A 19443-nucleotide genomic window follows, 5' to 3' on the forward strand; every position below is an offset into this window, starting at 1 on the left:
GTTAATTGTTCTGTGAAGAAACAGTTGAAATTCAGATATATCCCAAAGCCAACACTGTAGGAGTGTTAGCTAGCATGAGACTGTGTGTGCACAAGTTCACTGTCCAATTATGCTCTGCTTCAATCTGACAAGAATTAGACTTCCAGATAGTGACACGAAACCACACAACTGCTAGTTAGCTGTTCCCCATTCATCATCCCTCAAGAATAACTTCTCTTTCTAAGATGGTTTAGCAAGCTCTACGTTTGAATATGTGTATTCTAAGACCTTTTTACTAACTGTAACCCAGGTAACAGAACTTATGATTGATGCTGCTTATGTTTTCTCTGTCTGGTGGGGAGGATCCTCATCATGCGCTTTGTAATTGTGGCATTTGGGGCACACTGAGACTCTTACTTAAACTAGCACCTTCTGGAAATGCCCCTGGAGAACAGAGTGAGTCTTCCATCACAGAGGTGGAGCCTAACAGCCCTTTCCTTGGCTTGCTTGTGGCCATTCCAACAGAAATCTGGGGGTTTACCCACGCATAATTTGGACAGTGTTAACTAGCATGAGACTGTGTGTGCACAAGTTCTGCTTTCCTCTTGTAGAACTAGTCTTTGATGTTGTCTGTGCAGATGCATTAACACATCAGGTCAGCTGAGGGAGGGTGCGTGTGTGTCGCATGCCCATTACAGTCCATTACCATCGACACAGAGGCGTGAGCGGTTTAACTGTTTGCGACCAGCCAACCATGGTGTGCTTGTGTTTTAAGCTGCCTTTTCCGAGCATCGTGGGTTACACCTAAGCTTCTTTATGTTTACATTGGACAGAGTTTTTCTTTGTGGGCAGCATGGGATTATTTGATTTCTCTTCGGGGTTTTAGCACAAACTTTATACCCTGTGGAAATATCAAGGCTTTAGTTTTTCAGTAGCTAATGAATATTGCTATTGGTGTGATGACATTTCTTTTTCAGCATGACCAGCCAAGAAGGTTTGGTATACATGAATCGATTTCTCCCCCAGTTTGCTTTTTCAGCTTGGTCCCATCATCCACTCTCTGCCAACCCTCTAATTTTTTTTTTTTATTTGATCTTGTAGATACGGTCCGAGAACTCCTGTGTCAGATGACGCAGAGTAAGTGGCGTCGCATTCGTAGGATTACATTAACCACTAGCTTAAAATGCATGCTTCCACTACTTACCACTAATTGGCATGCACCGGATGCCGCAGCGAGGTGCATGGTGGGCCCAGTCCACAGCAGACCGTGTGGGACCACCAGGCAGAGTGCGTTCCGTGCAGGGAGGAGGAGGAAGCAACTTAAACCTGCTGCTAATGTTGAACTGATGCTTCAGCTCTGCTTTCCATTTTTCGTAGCTGGGCATGGCTCAAGTTGCTCTTTTGATTTGGACGTTGGTACCCTTTCTGCATTAGGAAGTCATGGAACTAATGGAGTTAGGAAAGGGGTGTCAGGATTTTTGCAGTTTAACCCTAATGCACTGGGGCTTAGCATACACAATGAAGTAGTCATTCCTACAGTCACATTTTTTTTTTCCGAACTAAGAAAATAAACCCTAACCACTAATTATAGATTCAGAAGCCCAAGTCCCTACCAGGTTGGAGTCATATAAACTGTGGGATGCTTAAGACCCAAACATTGGGGTTTTGTTCAAGTCCCATGGCATAGCAAGGGGTCAAGGGTATAAAACAGGACCTGGGTTCCTCTGCCTACCACTGGCTTTTCCTCCCACACACAGGTCTCTTCCCCACTCAACACCTCACATCCCAGTTTGAGAAGAATCTTAACTATCCCATCTATGACCTTAAAACTCTGTCCCGCAGCTGGATTTCCTGTAAGCAGATCATTCAGCACCAGATACATAAGGCAGAAGGGTTTTTCAGAATAATATCTTTCTCAGGTCTGAACAATTGGTCTTTTAAGGAACAGGATTTAATATTTCATTCCGACATCTGTTACACAAAAGCGTGTGGCCTGACAGAGATGAATCCGTCCCCGGAAGGCTGAATGCTGCCTGTTCTCCTTAGCCAAGGTGTCCACGTCACAGAGAGGAGTCTAAATCGGGGTGTGGAACCCACAGATGGCACAATAATGGTGTTTGAGCAGAGGAAGGACTTTAAACAGTGTTTTCGTATCATGCTATTCCCATGTTTGTGTTGAAGACGTCAGCTTAGTTTAGACTCAGCCCTAAGCATTCATATTCCATCCCCAAGTTGTGATGGACAATCTAGAACTATTTAGTTACCTGGGAGACAGAACCTCCATGCCTCAAAGGTGAAATTCAGCCTGCGCTTGACTGGCTTCACGGAGTTAAGCAGTCTCTGAGACTGAGTCCCGGTTCTTACTCGTAAACCCCGCAGTGGCAATATTTCACATCCCTGACAGGAGGAGGGTGTGAGATTGACAGGTACGACACTACTCGGATCTGGTGAGCAGCAACATTGTGATAGAATGGATTTGTTCTTAACTGATGCAAAGCTGCCGTGCAATTTGCCCAAAGCAGATCTTGGGGAACGCCTAAAAGGTGAAGGGAAGAAAACTACTACATTCAAAGGAATTTAGATCTTCCCCACACTTGCCTCTGAAACCTCGGCCACAGCAAAGCTTAGTGGCTGTTTAAAGGAACCGGGTGCAGGGCTCCCCTCTCCAGCGTTTATAAAACTGTCCTGTGGACCAGGAAGAGGTCAAGGAACTTCTTGTCCAGAAGTTCGGTTTGAAAATATACAAAGTGCCAGATTAACTGCTTAGAGCAGACACGGTTGACGTGAAGTCACGTGGGAACAAGATCAAAAGGTACTACGAAGAGTTCATCTTTAAATTAGAGATGTGTACGGTTCTTACCTTTTCCCCTCTCCTTTTTCCAAGTTCTTGAAAGGCAATTACTGACATAAACTGCACTGATTAATAATTGACACATTAAGATACAGCCCAGTGACAACACAATGTGTCCTGATAACATGTCAGTCAGGGTCGACCTACCGTAGAGATGGCGAAACCTCCACTTTCTGGCCCGTCCTGAGTATCTCTGTAAGTTAATTTCACCTCCTCCCACTTTATTCCACTGAACATTCCTCTTCTCTCAACATGCCTCTGCAAGAGGAGCCTGCATCTTGGGAGCACCATGAGGCATTTTATTCTGAACTTTTTTTACTCCCGACTTTTGCCTCAGAAACCATCTTTGGGTGCCACCAGAGGCAGGTCAAAAATGTTCGCTTGTGCCCAACTGAGTCTTGGGCTCTACAGCCAGCAGCCTGTGTCCTAACAGCCTGGGACATAAGTATTGGTGCTGAGGACGGGTGGGGTCCAAGTCACAGTATTCTGGAGGCTGGTTTCTCCAGAACGCCTCACGCCATCTCTGCCCCACCCCACACCCAGACCCACACTTGTGCATTCAGATGTGAAGTTCAGCCTCTGAACTGAAGAAGAACATTTTCTAAACCGTGACTTGGCCCATTTTCTATTATTGTCAATTTTCAACTTTTTCAGTTCCTTTTTTTTTTTAATAATTAAAGAAATGTCACAATTTTGCTATTTCCTTTCTTTTTTCTTTTTTTTTTTTTTTTTGGAAGTTGTTAGAATTTCTTTTAAAATGAAGGGATAGGGATGAAGTTGTTAGGATTTCTTTTAAATTGGGGGGAAGGGGGAAGGGATGGTACCTCCTGCTATAGGAGCAGGCAGGTGAGGGCCACTTAATTATGGGGCCTTTGGCCACGTTTGGGCTGGGGTAAGTCAGAGCTTCGAGGTGGGAACAGAGACAGAAAATCAAGGCTGAGGAAGGCAGCCGTGGAGGCCTCTCGTTCCCTCCACGAACAGCTAGCGAGCGGGCTGAATCCCACACCTTGGAGAAGCCGGTTACTTCCTTCCCACCCCTGCAGAAGCCACTGCGTAGCCGCCTACTAGGCAACCCGGAGTTCTGCCCTTTAGAACTCACAGGCAGCAGAATCAGAGGCCTCCTCTCTCCCCACAACTTGCTGACTGCTTGGTCCTGTAAGATACTCAGCTCAGAGACGCTTGTACATCCAAAGGCCTTAGTAGAAATTGTAATTTGCCTTAAAAAATAAGTGGATGGATTGGATATTTTAAAGGTAAAATTTCCCTCTCCTCGCCCCCCTTTAACTATAAAGTCCTCCCCCACCCCAGCCTGTTAACTCTAAAGTATATGAGTTTCAATCTATTTCTAGAAAGCCTACTTAGATGATTTTTTTATCTTAAAGTTAAAAAAAAAAAGCAAAACAACACAGGCTAGACTTCTTAACCCTGTGAATTCCCAAACCTTTCTTAATATTAGTAAGTAGTGTAAAATAGATGAAAAAGACCCCAGCCCCTTTTCCCCTTTGAGGGGGAAGTTTATTTTTCTACAAGGCACCGCTTTGGAAACCAGCATTCCCAGGAGAGAAGGCAACAGCAGCTAATTTCCCTCTGTGCCCCTCGTCACCCCTGTACTGACAGACGCCTCAGATTCAAAAGGAAGTCTTTGCAGTTGGATTCCTAGAACACTCTGGAGGAAGACAGTCTTTGAGTTTTAGGTCTCAGATTAGATTTTAAACCTCCAGCACCTGGAGAAAGGGGCGAGGAACCCAGCCATCTGTGCAGATCCATCCAACAGTGCTGCTGCTGTTTGCGCATCCCTGACCGTGTCTGGGATCCGAGGGTTGCCAAGCGCATGGCTTTGTTCTTGTTTTTCCTAGAGGTTACGCTGGCTTCCGCAATGGATTACCGCCATCTTCTACACCTAGGGGACCTTCAAGGTTTCTCCATTACTTCTCCATTCCGTCTCAGAGCGTATCATTTCTTTAAGGGGGGTGGGGTGGGGAGGAGGGCTTTGCGTGGCCTCTACTTCTGTGTTCCCTGCTGCGTCAATGCTTGCTCTTAACAGGTCTGTTGAGAGCTCCGTGCGTGGTCTTAGGGAGCTCCCACAGAATTTATCAAACACACACACAGCCGAAAGGTTTTGCTTGTCTTCGTTACCTGCCCTTTTTGCCTTCAAAAGTAAGTTAAAAATATCCTGACCAAAAAAAAATAAACCAAAACGATTGTAAACACATTAGGGTACAAAGTGTACCCCGATTTATATATTTGTCCCATCCGCTTATTACAGAAGGCCTTATTTTCTTGATCCCAAGATGTACTATCAATTACATAATTGTATAGAGAAGAAAAAAAATAACCACAGCATGCCCAGCATCAGTTTAAATATGCAACAGTGGGTGTCTTAATCTTGAGGCCCTACGCTTTTTTTTTTTTTTTTTTTTTGAAAGTGATGAAGAAATTGTCCCTGGGCATCTAGATCAGGCCAGCCCTCTCTTTTCACCCAGAAGTTACACTGCAGTGGCCATGTGCCGGTCCCCACAAATTCTCCCTAAATTAATATACCTTTAAATGAGGAGAGTGCAGGCCGTCAGATGCTTTCTCCTAGCCCGCATCTGGCACCTTTCTAGAAAGCTGCCCCATTCGGGGTCATCGATGAGGACAAAGACATCCCCTCTAGGCTGTGCTGCTGGTAAGACTGCTTCCCGTTGCGGAGCCGCGAAGAGGCGGCGGCGGCTCTCAGCCCGGTAGCGCCCCCAGGCGGCGACGCTCAGTGGCGAACGGAGCCCGCAGCCCGCCCGCGCTCGCTCATCGCGCTTGCTTTTTGTTTTTGCTCTCTCTCTCGGCATCAGGAGCACGAGTATGTTTGACATGCGGTGTGAGGAGGAGGCGGCAGCGGTGCTGCCGCACAGCAGGGCCCGCCAGGAGCAGCTGCAGCTGATAAATAACCAGCTGAGGGAAGAGGACGACAAATGGCAAGATGTGAGTTCGGGCCAAGGCCGCGGGCAGCTGGGGAGGGGACCCAGCCGACCACCACCACCGGGCTGGGAGGGTAGACTTGGACTTCAAAGGCCTGCTGGGGAGGGCCGGGCCGCCCCAGCATTACAGACGGAGACCACACCAGTGGGAAGATGAAAGGAGGGGTCTGTAGGGACGTGGAGAGAGGAGAAACTGACGCTCGTGTGTATCAGCAGGTACTCTGGACCAAAGCTTGGTGGTCACAAAGAGAACGGGTGGGAGGCAGGCACAGAGCTGCGGTGTGCTGTCCTTGAGTATTCTGTGTTTAAGACTGATGGATGACTACGGTGACTGCAACTGTCAGCGTTAATTGGACCAGTAGCAGGCACTGTTCTAAATGCTTTGCTCTGGGTAATTCATCCCACCCGTTTAGTAACTCTGTACTAACAATGGTTAGCTTCCAGCACCCACAGATAGAATCCCAGCCCAGCCAAACCGCTGCCCAAAGTTCCACAGCTAGTGAATAGAGAGGCAAGATTCAAACCAGGAAAAGAAGGTGCCAGAGGCTGGTGAGAGCTTGGAGGTAGTGTGCTGAGAGCAAAGAGCTACTGCAGGGCGAGCCTGGGCTTAGCAAGGAGAGAGGATCGTTTTATTTGCTTCTCACAGAGCAGGCAGGTCACCTGATCCTCCCCCATTAGTCAAAAAGTTAACTTCTCCGAAGTTGTCACAGTGTAATGACAATATGTCTATCAGTCTAGGCACCTAAGTGTGTCGGCACGTTGAACGCCACACTGAACCCCACGACTCGTAAGCAGAGTTGGAACAACCGACCCCATTTTAGAGAAGATAAAAATGAGTTCAGAGAGGCTAGGAAACCGGACAGTGCGTGAGTAAGGTAGAACCAGGCTATTTCCCACAGCTCCAGCTTGGCCCTCTGACCCAGAAGCCTCACCATTGTGCTATAACAACCACCTGTAGGACAGGTCCTCCGCCACTCCTGAGGATTCCGAGGAATTCACACCTATAGAAGCAGTGGATCTGTGGGGCTCAACTCCAAAGCCACGTTTTTCCCCCGCCTTTACCCTCATCCAAGAGAAAACTGTACATGAATCCCTCCCGTTCTCTTGCCAGGATATCTATTTCCAGTGCAGAGGTGGGGATAGAATAGAATGAAGGTTACCTCGTAAGACAGTTCTCTCAAATTTGCCCAGCAACGTAAAGGATGATTGCATCTACCACACCTCAGTGTTGCGGTAAACAGCTGCCCTGTGGATGATCGTGTGCACACTCTCTGCTTCTTTCCCTGCCTTCCAGACATCCTTGTTCCAACCAGCCCTTCATGGGATCGTGTGGAGGTGTCCCAGCACAGCGCCTCGGCCGCTTACAGGTCTATGAGTCACGGAAAGGGAATTCCGTGCAGGCTGAGAAAGAACATGGTATCTCTCTCTCTCTCTCCCCCCCACCTCAGGACCTGGCTCGTTGGAAGAGCCGTAGAAGAAGTGCTTCTCAGGACTTAATCAAGAAGGAGGAGGAAAGGAAAAAAATGGAGAAGTTGATGTCTGGAGAAGACGGGATAAGCGAACGCAGGAAAAGCATCAAAACTTACCGAGAGATTGTCCAAGAAAAGTGGGTCTTTCCGTTGTCGGGGAACAGTAGTGTCTAGCTGTGCTTTTTGTAAGCATAGACGTTTGCTATCACAAAGGCTCCGGTGCTGCTACTTATAGTTTGGTTTTACTCTTGCCTTGGTGGGGATCTTTGCAACCTTCCCAGCTGCTCCATTCATTGCTCTTCTTCCCGTGCCCCACCTTACAGAGAGCGGAGAGAGCGGGAACTGCACGAGGCGTATAAGAACGCTCGGTCACAGGAGGAGGCGGAGGGGATCCTCCAGCAGTACATCGAGAGGTTCACCATCAGTGAGGCTCTGCTCGAACGCTTGGAAATGCCAAAAATTCTGGAAAGAAGCCATTCCACGGAGCCAAACTTGTCCTCCTTCCCGAATGACCCCAGCCCCATGAAGTACCTGCGGCAGCAGTCGCTGCCCCCACCCAAGTTCACTGCCACGGTTGAAACGACCATCGCACGCACCGGCCTCCCAGAGACCAGCGCGGCAGGCGGCAGTGGGTCTCCAAGCAAAACCGTCGCCCCCCATGCAGTGCCTATGCTGACACCCAAGCCTTACTCGCAGCCCAAAAGCTCCCAAGAGGTTCTGAAGACTTTTAAGGTAGGATGAGTTCTTTGAGAGAAAAAATGGGAAGCGAACTCTGGGTAGTTTGTGGAGAGAAGGCTTCCTGACTCGAGAAAAAAAAAAAAAAGCAATAATTTTTATCAAACAAAAGCCAAACACGTTAACACTGACAGTAATGCATTTATATTTCAGGCGGTTTGGTCCACAGATACTTAAGGGACGGGCGTTCCCTTAATCAAGTACTGTTGTTACTCTTAGTGGACTCTCTGTGATTGACAAGTCTTCTCCATAAGCAAGGCCTAGTCCTGGTTTGTTGATGATGTGGTTTCTCTTAGAGAGGTGTAAGCAAATCCTAATTTAGCAATACTCCATATCTATAGTTATCTATCTCGATGCATGGCAAACTCAAAGTACATTTGCTTTTAGTTTAAATAGAAAAATACACAGCTATATCTTTTTTTTTTTTTTTTTTTTTTTGGTTTTTCGAGACAGGGTTTCTCTGTGTAGCTTTATGCCTTTTCCTGGAACTCACTTGGTAGCCCAGGCTGGCCTCGAACTCACAGAGATCCGCCTGGCTCTGCCTCCCGAGTGCTGGGATTAAAGGCATGCGCCACCACCGCCCGGCTACACACAGCTATATCTTAAGGAAGAAATTGACACTACATCCAAAGAGTTGCTGCACTTTGGAAAAATAATGCAAGGCCCACATGGTAGCGTGGGGTGTGTTCATCATCAGATAAGACAAAGTTTTTCTTGAGTGGTAAACTGCTGTATTACTGAAGAGTGTGTTAAATCGTTTTTAAGAACCAAAGACTCTTTGGCAACCAAACATATTTTCACTTGCTCATATTCCAGTGTCCACCTGTACTGTGGGGGAGCATTCATCCTGAACCCTAAACTCCTTTGACTCCAAAGACAAATCAGTTCACATCGTCCTTGTACCCTCCATGAGTTTTGTAGTAGATGTCAAAAGTGGACATCATCACTAGTAGTTGTTGCCATTCAGACTGGTGAGAAGTTTGTATAACTCAACTAACTGAGAGTGAGTGTAGGGGACCTTTATTTCAACTAACCAAGAGTGAGTGCAGGGGACCTTTATCTCAACCAACCGAGAGTGAGTGCAGGGGACCTTTATCTCAACCAACTGAGAGTGAGTGCAGGGGACCTTTATCACTGGCCTTCAGAGAGACCCCAAACCTACTTTCTGACTTAGGTTGAAATAAATCTAAATACATCTTTAAAATTTGTATCTTAAGCTTTGCTAGCATAAAAAAGATGAATGTCTGTCCATTTCATCTAGATTGAATTAAAATGTTTGTGCCTTATAGGGTAAGAACTGTCTTTATTTTTCATGGCTTCATCCGAAGATCCTGACATAGACAAACACCTAGGACATAGTAGGCATTCAGCAAAAGTAAATAACTTAATTCTTCCTGAGATTAGCCATAGAAGTTGAAGACTTATTTACAATTTATTTGTGTGTGTGTGTGTGTGTGTGTGTGTGTGTGTGTGAGAGAGAGAGAGAGAGAGAGAGAGAGAGAGAGAGAGAGAGAGAGAGAGAGAGAGAGATCTGTGCCTAGCAGTGTCCTCAGTGGTTGAAATATTTGAGCACCTTCCTTCACCTAGGGCCAGGATGCTGAATGGTGTAACATCCGATGAAAGCATTATATTGAGGTGGCCCAGACAGAGGTGAGAATACATTTCCATAACTGCTATCAAAGGCATCTGATCACATTATTTAGATGTCCACTTCCCCTCACTTACATAAATGGTACAACATGACCACATCATGGTTAAGATAGAAGAATTTATGACAAAAGTTAGGTTCTGAGGAAACCTTGTCATTTTTGTTTGGCAGTTTCTCTCTCCTTCACTGTGTGTATAGGGCAGTGGGGGTGTATGCCCACAACAGCAGGACACTTTCTCAAAAATAAGTGAACAGTCCTTGTCAAAGTGACATGTAAATAGGACAGTGGTTACTAGATTAGGGAGGTGAGACAGCTTAGAAAAATGTGCACACGTGTGTGTGTGTGTGTGTGTGTGTGTGTGTGTGTGTGTGTGTATACATGTGCCCACAACAGCAAGACCCTTTCTCAAAATTAATGTGTAAATAATCTGTAGCATAATTTTAGAAAAAAAAAAGAATAAAGGAAGATCGAGTGATGCACTTCAAGCATTGGTTTTCAAAAACAATCTTATTTGGGTTTTTGTCAGTTTAATGGTTTAGAATCACCATTTTGAAAAATGAAGTGGACAAGAATACAATAGAAAAAGTCACACAGATCACACCCAATAAAGATAAGCGTACCGTTTACCTGTCTCCACCACATTCATGGTGTGTGCTGTTGTGGTGTCAATTTCTTTCTTTCTTTCTTTCTTTCTTTCTTTCTTTCTTTCTTTCTTTCTTTCTTTCTTTCTTTCTTTCTTTTTTTTTTTAGTTTTTCGAGACAGGGTTTCTCTATGTAGTTTTGGTTCCTGTCCTGGCTCTCACTCTGTAGACCAGGCTGGCCTCGAACTCACAGAGATCCTCCTGCCTCTGCCTCCCGAGTGCTGGGATTAAAGGCGTGCGCCACTGCTGCTGCTGCTGCTGCTGCTGCTGCTGCTGCCGCCGCCGCCGCCGCCGCTGCTGCTGCTGCCGCCGCCGCCGCCGCCGCTGCCGCTGCCGCCGCCGCCCGGTTGTGATGTCAATTTCTTACAGGTGGCAGGCGATAAAGCATGGTGGCCAGTAGCACAAGGTAGACAGAACAGCCAGTGTCCGACCTTCTGTTGTTTCTTTCAAAAGATTTTAGAAGAACAGGCAGTAGTGTTAGGTGTTGCTCCAAGTCCTGAGCATGCTCTAGTCGTCCAACCCCACAACAGCACTATGAGGAAGGTCAAGTTGTGTCCAAATCCGCATTTTTACACACACAGTCAGAAACTTGCTGGAGATTGCAGAGCTGCTGAGATGTAGCATCAGAACTGGATCGGAGGTCATCTCACCACAGATCGTCGGCCTCAGACAGCAGGACGGAGGTTTCCAGAGGCCGGCCGAGACCCCCCCTTTTACTTCTCACTCTCGCTGCCTCCTCTAAATATGGACTGTGAAACAAACACGTTTTAGTGAGCATGGGCTTTGTTTCCTCTTGAGGAAAAAAGTAGAATTATAAAATTAAATAGAAAATGAGATTTAGTTTTGTAATACAACATATCAGAATCCTTGCCCTCCACGATAACTTTACAAAATACACCCCATCTCTCCACTCCAAGGCAGCCTGTAAAGTGTTCTTGATCAGGTCCCACTTCACCGGTATGCTAAGCAGAAAAAAACAATTTGAATTGTGGAATTGCCATCACGGCTTAAATTGAAAAGTGACTGAAACCCAAATATGTGGCGTGTGTTCAGGACTCCCTGATTTTTCTACACTTTCAAATGAAAACGCACTGTAAATCAGATGAGCATGAAATGTCATCCGGTCGTGATGTGACTGACAACCTCAAAGAAACGCCCTTACAGATGACATTGACCAAAGACTGGCTTCTGGGACCCCTGATTCCTTTTTGAGATGGGGACATACACAGAGAATTCTTTAAGGGGATTCAGAATATGTGTTTGGTTATCATCTTTGGTTGTGGAACACTGTTTTCTTGTTCATCCTGGCCTTTATAGGTAGATGGGAAAATCAGCATGAATGGAGACATGGCCCACGGAGATGAGGAAGAAAAGGAGAAAGAAGGGCCCATGGCGGAACCGGGCCCCTCCTTAACCAAGTCCCAGGTGTTTGAAGGTGTGGCCACAGTGCATGGTTCTCCTGTTCAAGTGAAGCAAGGCAGCAGCAGCATTGAGATCAACATCAAGAAGCCAGACTCCGCTCCCCAGGAACCAACAGTAAGACGCACCATTGCCCCTTGGGATAATTCTGTCATGGCTTTTGCAATAAGTAGGTCATGACAACGTTTCTTTCTTTCTCCTTAAGTGCATAAGTTGGCTAGAGCTACATAGCATACAAAGTACTTCAAACTACAAGGCCTCAACAGTAGAAATCATCTTGGTCCTAGTCAATAAAAGTCCGGGGGAGTCTGCCCTAGGCCTCTCCTCAAGCTCTTGATGCTTGCTGGAAATCTTGACTGCCCAATGTGTATAGGTACATCACCCCAACCTCTGCCTTCTCCTCAGGGCTCTTCCTGTGTGGCTGTGCCCAAGTTTCCTGTTTATAAGGATATCAGTATGGCTGGATGCCTGCTCCATTAACCTTAACTAAATTCAGCTGAAATAACCCTATTTCCAAATAAGATCATATTTGAAGGTTCTAAGGAAACCCAATTCAATCTAAAACAATAGTTGATAATTAAAGATAATATAATTTGAGAACAATAAGTTAACTTTTCTTCATATTATTGGTCTATTGTGTTATAGGAAAACATGTATCTTTAAATTATCCTTTTCCTCTATTTGTTAAAGGCATCATTAGACTTGTTTTTATAATTTGAAAATAACTAGTACTGATCTAGGTGTGGTGGTATACACCTGTAATTCCAGCACTTAGGAAGCTGAGGCAGGAGGATGGTGAGTTTAACGTCAGCCTGGGCATCATAGTGAGACCCTGTCTCAAAATAAGATGAGTGATGCTGTCAGAACCTGACTTCTTATCTTTGATGATGTATCTCTTGTCTGTCTATCTGTCATCTGTCTATCATTTATCATCTACCTATTTAGCATCTATCATCCATCTATCATTTATCATCTGTCTATCTTCTATCTACCTACCTATCTACACACACACACACACACACACACACACACACGCACGCACGCACGCACGCACGCACGCACGCACCCACACACGCACATGTGTTTTTATTAGTTAAAAACCAAAAATTTGTTAAAAGTACAGTTAATTTGTATTAGCTTCAACTTTTAAATTCGAACTCATCTAAGGCAACAGCCCAGTCTTCAGTGAACAAGGCAGAAGGAGTAACTTAGGAAGAGCGGCCATGAGAACCCAGAACGGTGCCAGGTTTGCCCCTTTGGCGTGTGACCTGCCATCAGGAACTCAGGCTGGTTTTGCTTATCCAGTCGAAGCTGTCACCTGCACAGGGACAGCCAGGGTTTTGGGATTCAGGCCGCCCTCACTAGCAGCCAGCGTCCTACTGTGCTTTGGGGTTTGTCTGATAGTTAAGGATGGATAAATAGTTGAGGTTTCCTCTCCAGCTCCTCAGAAGGTTTGGTCTGAAGGTAAACTTGTTTCCCACTTCCTCCACTCAGCATGAGGTACCCCCTTGCCAAACCCACACACTGGACCTGATAGCTTCGTCCTTTTAGCGGCCCTATGAGAATAAGTTTTGTCGGAATTGTTGAGAGGATGTCGTTCTCCCCACAGCGCCCCCCCTCTCCCCGCCCCATGCTCTGTGACAGAGACTCACACAGGAAGAGACTGAAGTCACTTCTTCACCAGGTGTTGTGACCCAGGCAGGTGCTCATCTCCTGTACTGTAATTTTCCTTCCGCTTTGTGTAGCTGTCACCACCGCTGGGGACACGTTACAGAGGGGCAGGATTGGGGGGTTGAGTTCTGCTACCAGGAGGGGAGATCTTAACTAGTCAGATAAACATTCACTTCCACTCTTACATTTAAACTAGAACCCCACCCCACCCCCAATAATGAAACACTGTGGGGCTGGGCTTGCTTTTCAGAAAAAGTTAGCAACTCTCCCCACTCCATGGTCCTCAGGAGCATTTTCGAGATTCCCTTCATTCTTAAGTGATTACACACTTAAGAAGCAGCATCCATCATATGAAATAAATCGTGTTATTTCAGAAGTCAGCGTGTCCCCATAAGAGGAACTCCAAGGGAAAGACGACCTTGTGGCCCTTCTTCCCCACAGCCAACACTATCCTAGGCAGCCTCAGAGGGCAGATCCCAGCTCATGGGCAAGCCTGGGGTTTCTTCCTCTTGTGTAGTTTTTCCTAGTTAGGATTCATGTCTAGTTGAGTAAACTTGAGTGCTAACAACAGAGGCTGACATTTATGATCTCTAGTGCTTTTAGCTCTTAAACTTGATAGGAGTTATTCCATTATTTTCTGAGTGGATCGATCTATCTATCTATCTATCTATCTATCTATCTATCTCCCTCCCTCCCTCTCTCCCTCCCTCCCTCCCCAACTCTGTTCATGCATTCATGCGTGCATGCATTCGTGTGTGTGTGTGTGTGTGTGTGTGTGTGTGTGTGTGTGTGTGTGTGAAAAGTTGTTATCTGTACTATGTGGAACTTTGGCTCATTACTAAAAAGTTCTTCACTTACACTGGTTACTTAAGATTCTAAAACTTGCTGGGCGGTGGTGGCGCACGCCTTTAATCCCAGCACTCGGGAGGCAGAGGCAGGTGGATCTTTGTGATTTTGAAGCCAGCCTGGTCTACAAAGTGAGTTCCAGGACAGCCAGGGCTACATAGAGAAACTATGTCTCAAAAAACAAACAAAAGATTCTAAAACCTTTCCACTCAAGCGTGTTATCCCAGAAGTCATCTTAAAGGAATCCCTTCCCAGAAGTTAGTCATTTGAGTCATGCCTGTTTAAGGAGCTCGTTCAGGAGGATTGTTGCAAGTCTGAGGCCAATCTCGCCCTTGTCGTAAGTTCCTGGTCAGCTAGGGAAACAGTGAAACACCATCCAAAAATTAATAGATAATTGTTTTTTTAAAAGAAGAATCAGAGGCTGGGCAGTGGTGACGCACGTCTTTAATACCAGCACTCAGGGGGCAGAGGCAGGCAGATCTCTGAGAGTTTGAGGCCAGCCTGGGCTACAGAGTGAGTTCCAGGAAATGCACAAAACTGCACCAAAAACCTTATCTTGGGGGGGCGGGCAGGGGGAGAAGAAGAATCAGTTTTGTTTTTTGGTTTTTGTTTTTGGTTTTTGTTTTTTGTTTTTTTTTTCAGAAATCTTACTCTTTTATTTACTTCCTTCTCTGTTATTCCAAAAAAGCAAGCAAACTGAAGACGTGGAATGACTTGATCCTAGTGGGGAATGATGGCCGTCTTGAGACAGAATGCTGTACTTCCATGCCTCCTAGGAACTGGTACCGGGTTGGACTTGACTTCTGTTTCTAACTCATTTTCCCAGTTCCGCGGGGCTGTCAAAAGAATAGTGTTCTTTTTAAATAGTGTCTTTCTTCCAAAAACTGCATTCTCAAGTGAGACACCCTCTACAGAGGAGTGGCCACACCCACCACTAAAATGTCACCGTTGCTTTAGGGCAAGTTGGAGCTGTGCAGAGGGCACAGGGGCAGCAGTAGGCAGGAGTGTGAATTCAGAGCGTGAGGTGAGCCACAAGGAAGTGAGGCCGTGATGCTCCCACTGGGTGCCCTGAAGTGGGAGTGGTACCCTCCCAGGCTGACGTGGGTACTTGTTAGGATGACACGTCACCTTTTTCAATTTTCTTCAACTTCCTCTTTCTCATTGGATGCCATTGAGACAATGGTTTTCTTCTTTTATAATTAGATTGGAAGGAAATCTGGATCTGTTCTGATACCTGGGCTGTATCTAACTAGACCATCCCATTTCAGACCCTCCCGGTAGGCTCAGTTGTATAAGAATAGGAGTATAATGTTTGCATAAATGAACTGGAGAAGGGCATCCAACAGTATGTAATCAGATGCTCGGTTATAGACTAAGGACACCAGAGGACTGTAAGATGGCAAAGAATGGGTAAAATCAGTATAGAGTAGGTGTGGTCTGGGAACGTTTGTGTGGGGTGTGGGCTTTGACTTTGAAGCCTGACCTTCAGCGTGGATATTCACAACCAATTAGAGGAAAGATGTGGCTGTTCCATGTAACGGGAATATTAGAATCCAAAGACCGAAGAGGGTTACCAGGTAGTGCTGGAGACTAGCTGCTATCCTATTCTGGGCCAAGGGATTGATTCCCCTCTCTCCCTGTTACTTGTGAGATCTTTCAGAGTTTAGTTTATTTTTGTATCTCTGTTAGAAGCTAAGTAAAAAAGAGCTAGCCCCTTGCATTTGAAAATGCTGGCTTCTGTTAGAATACCATGTCACAGCACACATGCAGGTTCCTAGACTACAGGATTGGAAAGGAAATTGAGAAGTCTTCCTAGTGAAGATTAATCTATCCTATGTTTAGTAGCCTATATTGAAAGACATGCTTTTGTCTTCATGATGTTTAATATTGATTGTCAACTTGATAGGTCCTATGATCACCTAGGAGACAGGCCTCCGAACATGTCTACATTGGGTTAACTGAGGTAGAACGACCCCCTCTAAATGTGGATGGCACCATTGTATAGTACTGACTGAAAAGGAGAAAGGGAGCTGAGCACCAGCATCCATCTCTGTTTTCTGACTGTGGATGCCATATGACCGGCTGCCTCAGACTCCTGCTGCCATGACTTGGCCGCCATGACAGACTGTATCCCCTTGAACTATGAGCCAAAAGAAACTCTCCCTCCCTTAACTTGCTTTTGCTGTGTGTTTTTATCACAAGAGAAATAACTGAGATAGTCTCCCTCAAAGCTGTCTCCATGGTGGTGGCTGTGTTATTTGTTTTTTGTCCATTGGCCATTTATATTTCAATTTGAATCTCTTCCGTGCTTGGTGGTCTGACAGTGATCCTTTCCTGAAATACCCCAAGAACACCATGCATTAGGTTAGACTATACTGAACACATGTAAGTGTCTGACCTTGGCCTGTATTTAGAAGGTAGTTAGTAGACTAGCATTGCACACACTAATACATGTCAGATGGTTATTGTGAGAACGCACATCTGCCAGGCACTTAGCACAATGCCAAGGCGACTTGTAAACCATGGGTGCCCTTAGTTTTGATATTGCCATACAGCAAATGCAAGGTAAAATAGTACTCCCCCCCCCCCAGAAACCCCAAATTGGGAGAATTTACATAAGATCATCAAAGTTACTGTTTGGAGCAGACGTGAATTTCACATGCATGAGGTGAAGTCCTTGTCATCTCCCAGCTGCTCATGTCGATCATTCTCTGAAAACCCGGCAGCTGTGAACAGTTCTTTCCAGAAGACTCCATCGCTGATAACTCTCCGTTCTTCCTTTGGCTCTTTCTGTTTCTGCTGTGGTGTTCCCCAGTCTCGGCTTCCTTGTGCCACCTGAGCTCCCAAGATTCCCCTCTGCAGACAGGACTGACCCTTCTGTCACTCCACTCCGAAGGCTGACCAGATCCCCGTCACACACTCACTCATCCCAAATGATGGTGGCAGTTTTTCCTCAGCCGAGCCAAACTCGGCTCCTGGGTATCTCAAGCACTCCCCCAGCTTTTCTCAAACTGAGTGATGAGGTGGGTCTGTGTTCCCCATCTTGAGAAAGCTTGTGGCCTTCCTCAAAAAAAAAAAGTCAGCACTTTCCTTCTGTTTTCTGATCCAGGGGAACAATCAGATCTTTCTTGCTCCGTTCTGCTTTGCCGTGAGAGCAGGGTAAAGGCATCTGAGTAGGCGCTGTTTGCCTCACGGCTCGCACCAACTGCAGATTCCTTTCGGATGTCAAATGTTGACAGGCAGTTCTTCATAAAGTGTTTTTCCCCAACTAGAAGTAAGCGTGAGGCTGATAGATGAATGCTTTTGAAAAAAAATCTATTAAGTATTATCTTAATACTTTTACATAGAAGCTTAGCAGTTTCGAGAAGATGTACATCAGAGGAAGTAAATTCAAGCTGGCCCAGCTCCAGTGGTTTGAAAAGCAGGTTATAAATAGCACAGTCCCAATGCATGTATGTATGTAGCATTTAAAGTCTGCAGAAGCTGGCCTCCTGTCTTGCTTCTTCTCCATCCAGTGGTGACAGATTCTTAATGGCCCAAAAGTAGAAGGAGAATCATATGCACAGCACATGTGGCACTGGGTCATGATGCCAGGACACAAATACGCTGGTTTTCCAGGCTCACGTCCAATTATTCAAGACCGGAGCCAGAAAAACCTCTCACCGTCCCAGAATAGTCTCTCAAGAAGGTCCTTGGACATCACCATGGAGGTCAAGTGATGCTCTGGAGCTTAGGTCTCAGCCTGGATCTTACCCTTCCTTCTTACAGTCTCCATCCCTTAGATTGCTCTCTGCCAGTCTGACAAGGCTGAGGTCCCGAGGAGCAGCCTGGTAGCCAGGTAGATTTTTGTGGCTAAACCATGTGATTCTGAAGCCAGGAAGCCGCCACCTCCTGCCTGAGGCCTTGGGGCTGAGTTGGGCAGTGAGGCTAGCTTGGATGAGTTCTTGGCTAAGGGGAAGCCGACTCCTGGCTTCATCCACGTGCAAACCCTTCTGGGCACTCATTCATTCCCATCCAGCACTCTGTTTGTGTTGACTTGTTTTCGTCCTTACGAAGTGTTACCGCTTGGAGGAGGGAAGACCTCTCTTCTGAGCTGCAACCAAGGGAAAGCCCAAGTCAGAAGACGCATGTGCCAGCAAGGATATGTTTCTAAAGCAAACCTCTGATTCTATCAGGGCTGGTTAAGACTGCCAACTTTGAACTCATTTCCTTGCACGTAATGCCATTAGTACAGAAATAACAAGCATTCAGGATGGAGAAGCCAGACCTGAGTTAATTAAACCAGCTTTGGGAATTTCCCTTCGTTACAGATAGTCTTTGTATGTTGCAGAACGCAGAAAACTTTATAGAAAAAAAATGTAAGGTGCCCATTACATTATCACTATTAAGTTCATTTTTTTAAATAGCTTAAAAATAGCTTTTTCTTGGTGTATATAAAGAGTTCTTTTTTTTTTTTTTTTTTTTTTTTTTTGGTTTTTCGAGACAGGGTTTCTCTGTGTAGCTTTGTGCCTCTCCTGGAACTCACTTGGTAGCCCAGGCTGGCCTCGAACTCACAGAGATTCGCCTGGCTCTGCCTCTCAAGTGCTGGGATTAAAGGTGTGCGCCACCACCGCCTGGCTAAGAGTTCTTAAACTGAGTTATAGCTTCTTTTTTCTCTCAATTTTCCCTGAATATTTTGCTAGTGGTAACTTGATTTGGGTGTATACTACACATTTAAACCTAGCTTTTGAGCATGGATTGCATAGTTAATGCATTTATTTAGGAAGCATTCATTTTCCTTATAGGGGTTGTGTGTCCACCCTTGCCACTTTGAACCCAGGGAAGGCTTGCTGGCCAGGGGCAGTTATGGTCTTGGCTTCTCTGAGAAGAGGAGCTGACCAAACTGCCTTCTGCTCTGAAGGAGTCCAGCAAGTCCTAACCTTCTGCTGAATAATGAGCGGAGGTAGAGGAAAGGACAGGATTAGAAATGGCAGTTTGAATTGTTTTTACAGTGAACTTGAAAGTCTTGAGTATTTAGTTACTTCTATGGGATCAAAAACTAAATGCTGGGAGACCATGGTGGTAAGTATGACTCTAAAGCTGGATGGTAGCATGGGGAGGCCATTAGCGCAGCTCAGAGCTCCTGCCTCTCCTGCCTGGGCACTGGCTCCCTGGCAAGCCGCTTACCTTCAGCCTGTGTAAAGAGAACCATGTTGATACTGCCCTTAAGTTCACCCTGATGGGTCAGTG

The 19443-nt window shown here is 45.9% G+C and overlaps 1 protein-coding gene across 1 annotated transcript in view; it reads left to right on the top strand.

Annotated features, from left to right (window-relative positions):
- Positions 1-19443, top strand: part of Limch1 (LIM and calponin homology domains 1) — an 89036-nt gene that overhangs the window by 32361 nt on the left and 37232 nt on the right. Inside the window, exons 11-15 of the mRNA XM_059275937.1 lie at positions 1081-1116; positions 5659-5788; positions 7233-7390; positions 7577-7985; positions 11596-11814. Of these exons, the coding sequence (XP_059131920.1) occupies positions 1081-1116; positions 5659-5788; positions 7233-7390; positions 7577-7985; positions 11596-11814 (952 nt within the window). The remainder of the gene's footprint in view (positions 1-1080; positions 1117-5658; positions 5789-7232; positions 7391-7576; positions 7986-11595; positions 11815-19443) is intronic.

The sequence above is a fragment of the Peromyscus eremicus genome, chromosome 10 (assembly GCF_949786415.1).
Source record: "Peromyscus eremicus chromosome 10, PerEre_H2_v1, whole genome shotgun sequence".
In the NCBI taxonomy this organism is placed as follows: domain Eukaryota; kingdom Metazoa; phylum Chordata; class Mammalia; order Rodentia; family Cricetidae; genus Peromyscus; species Peromyscus eremicus.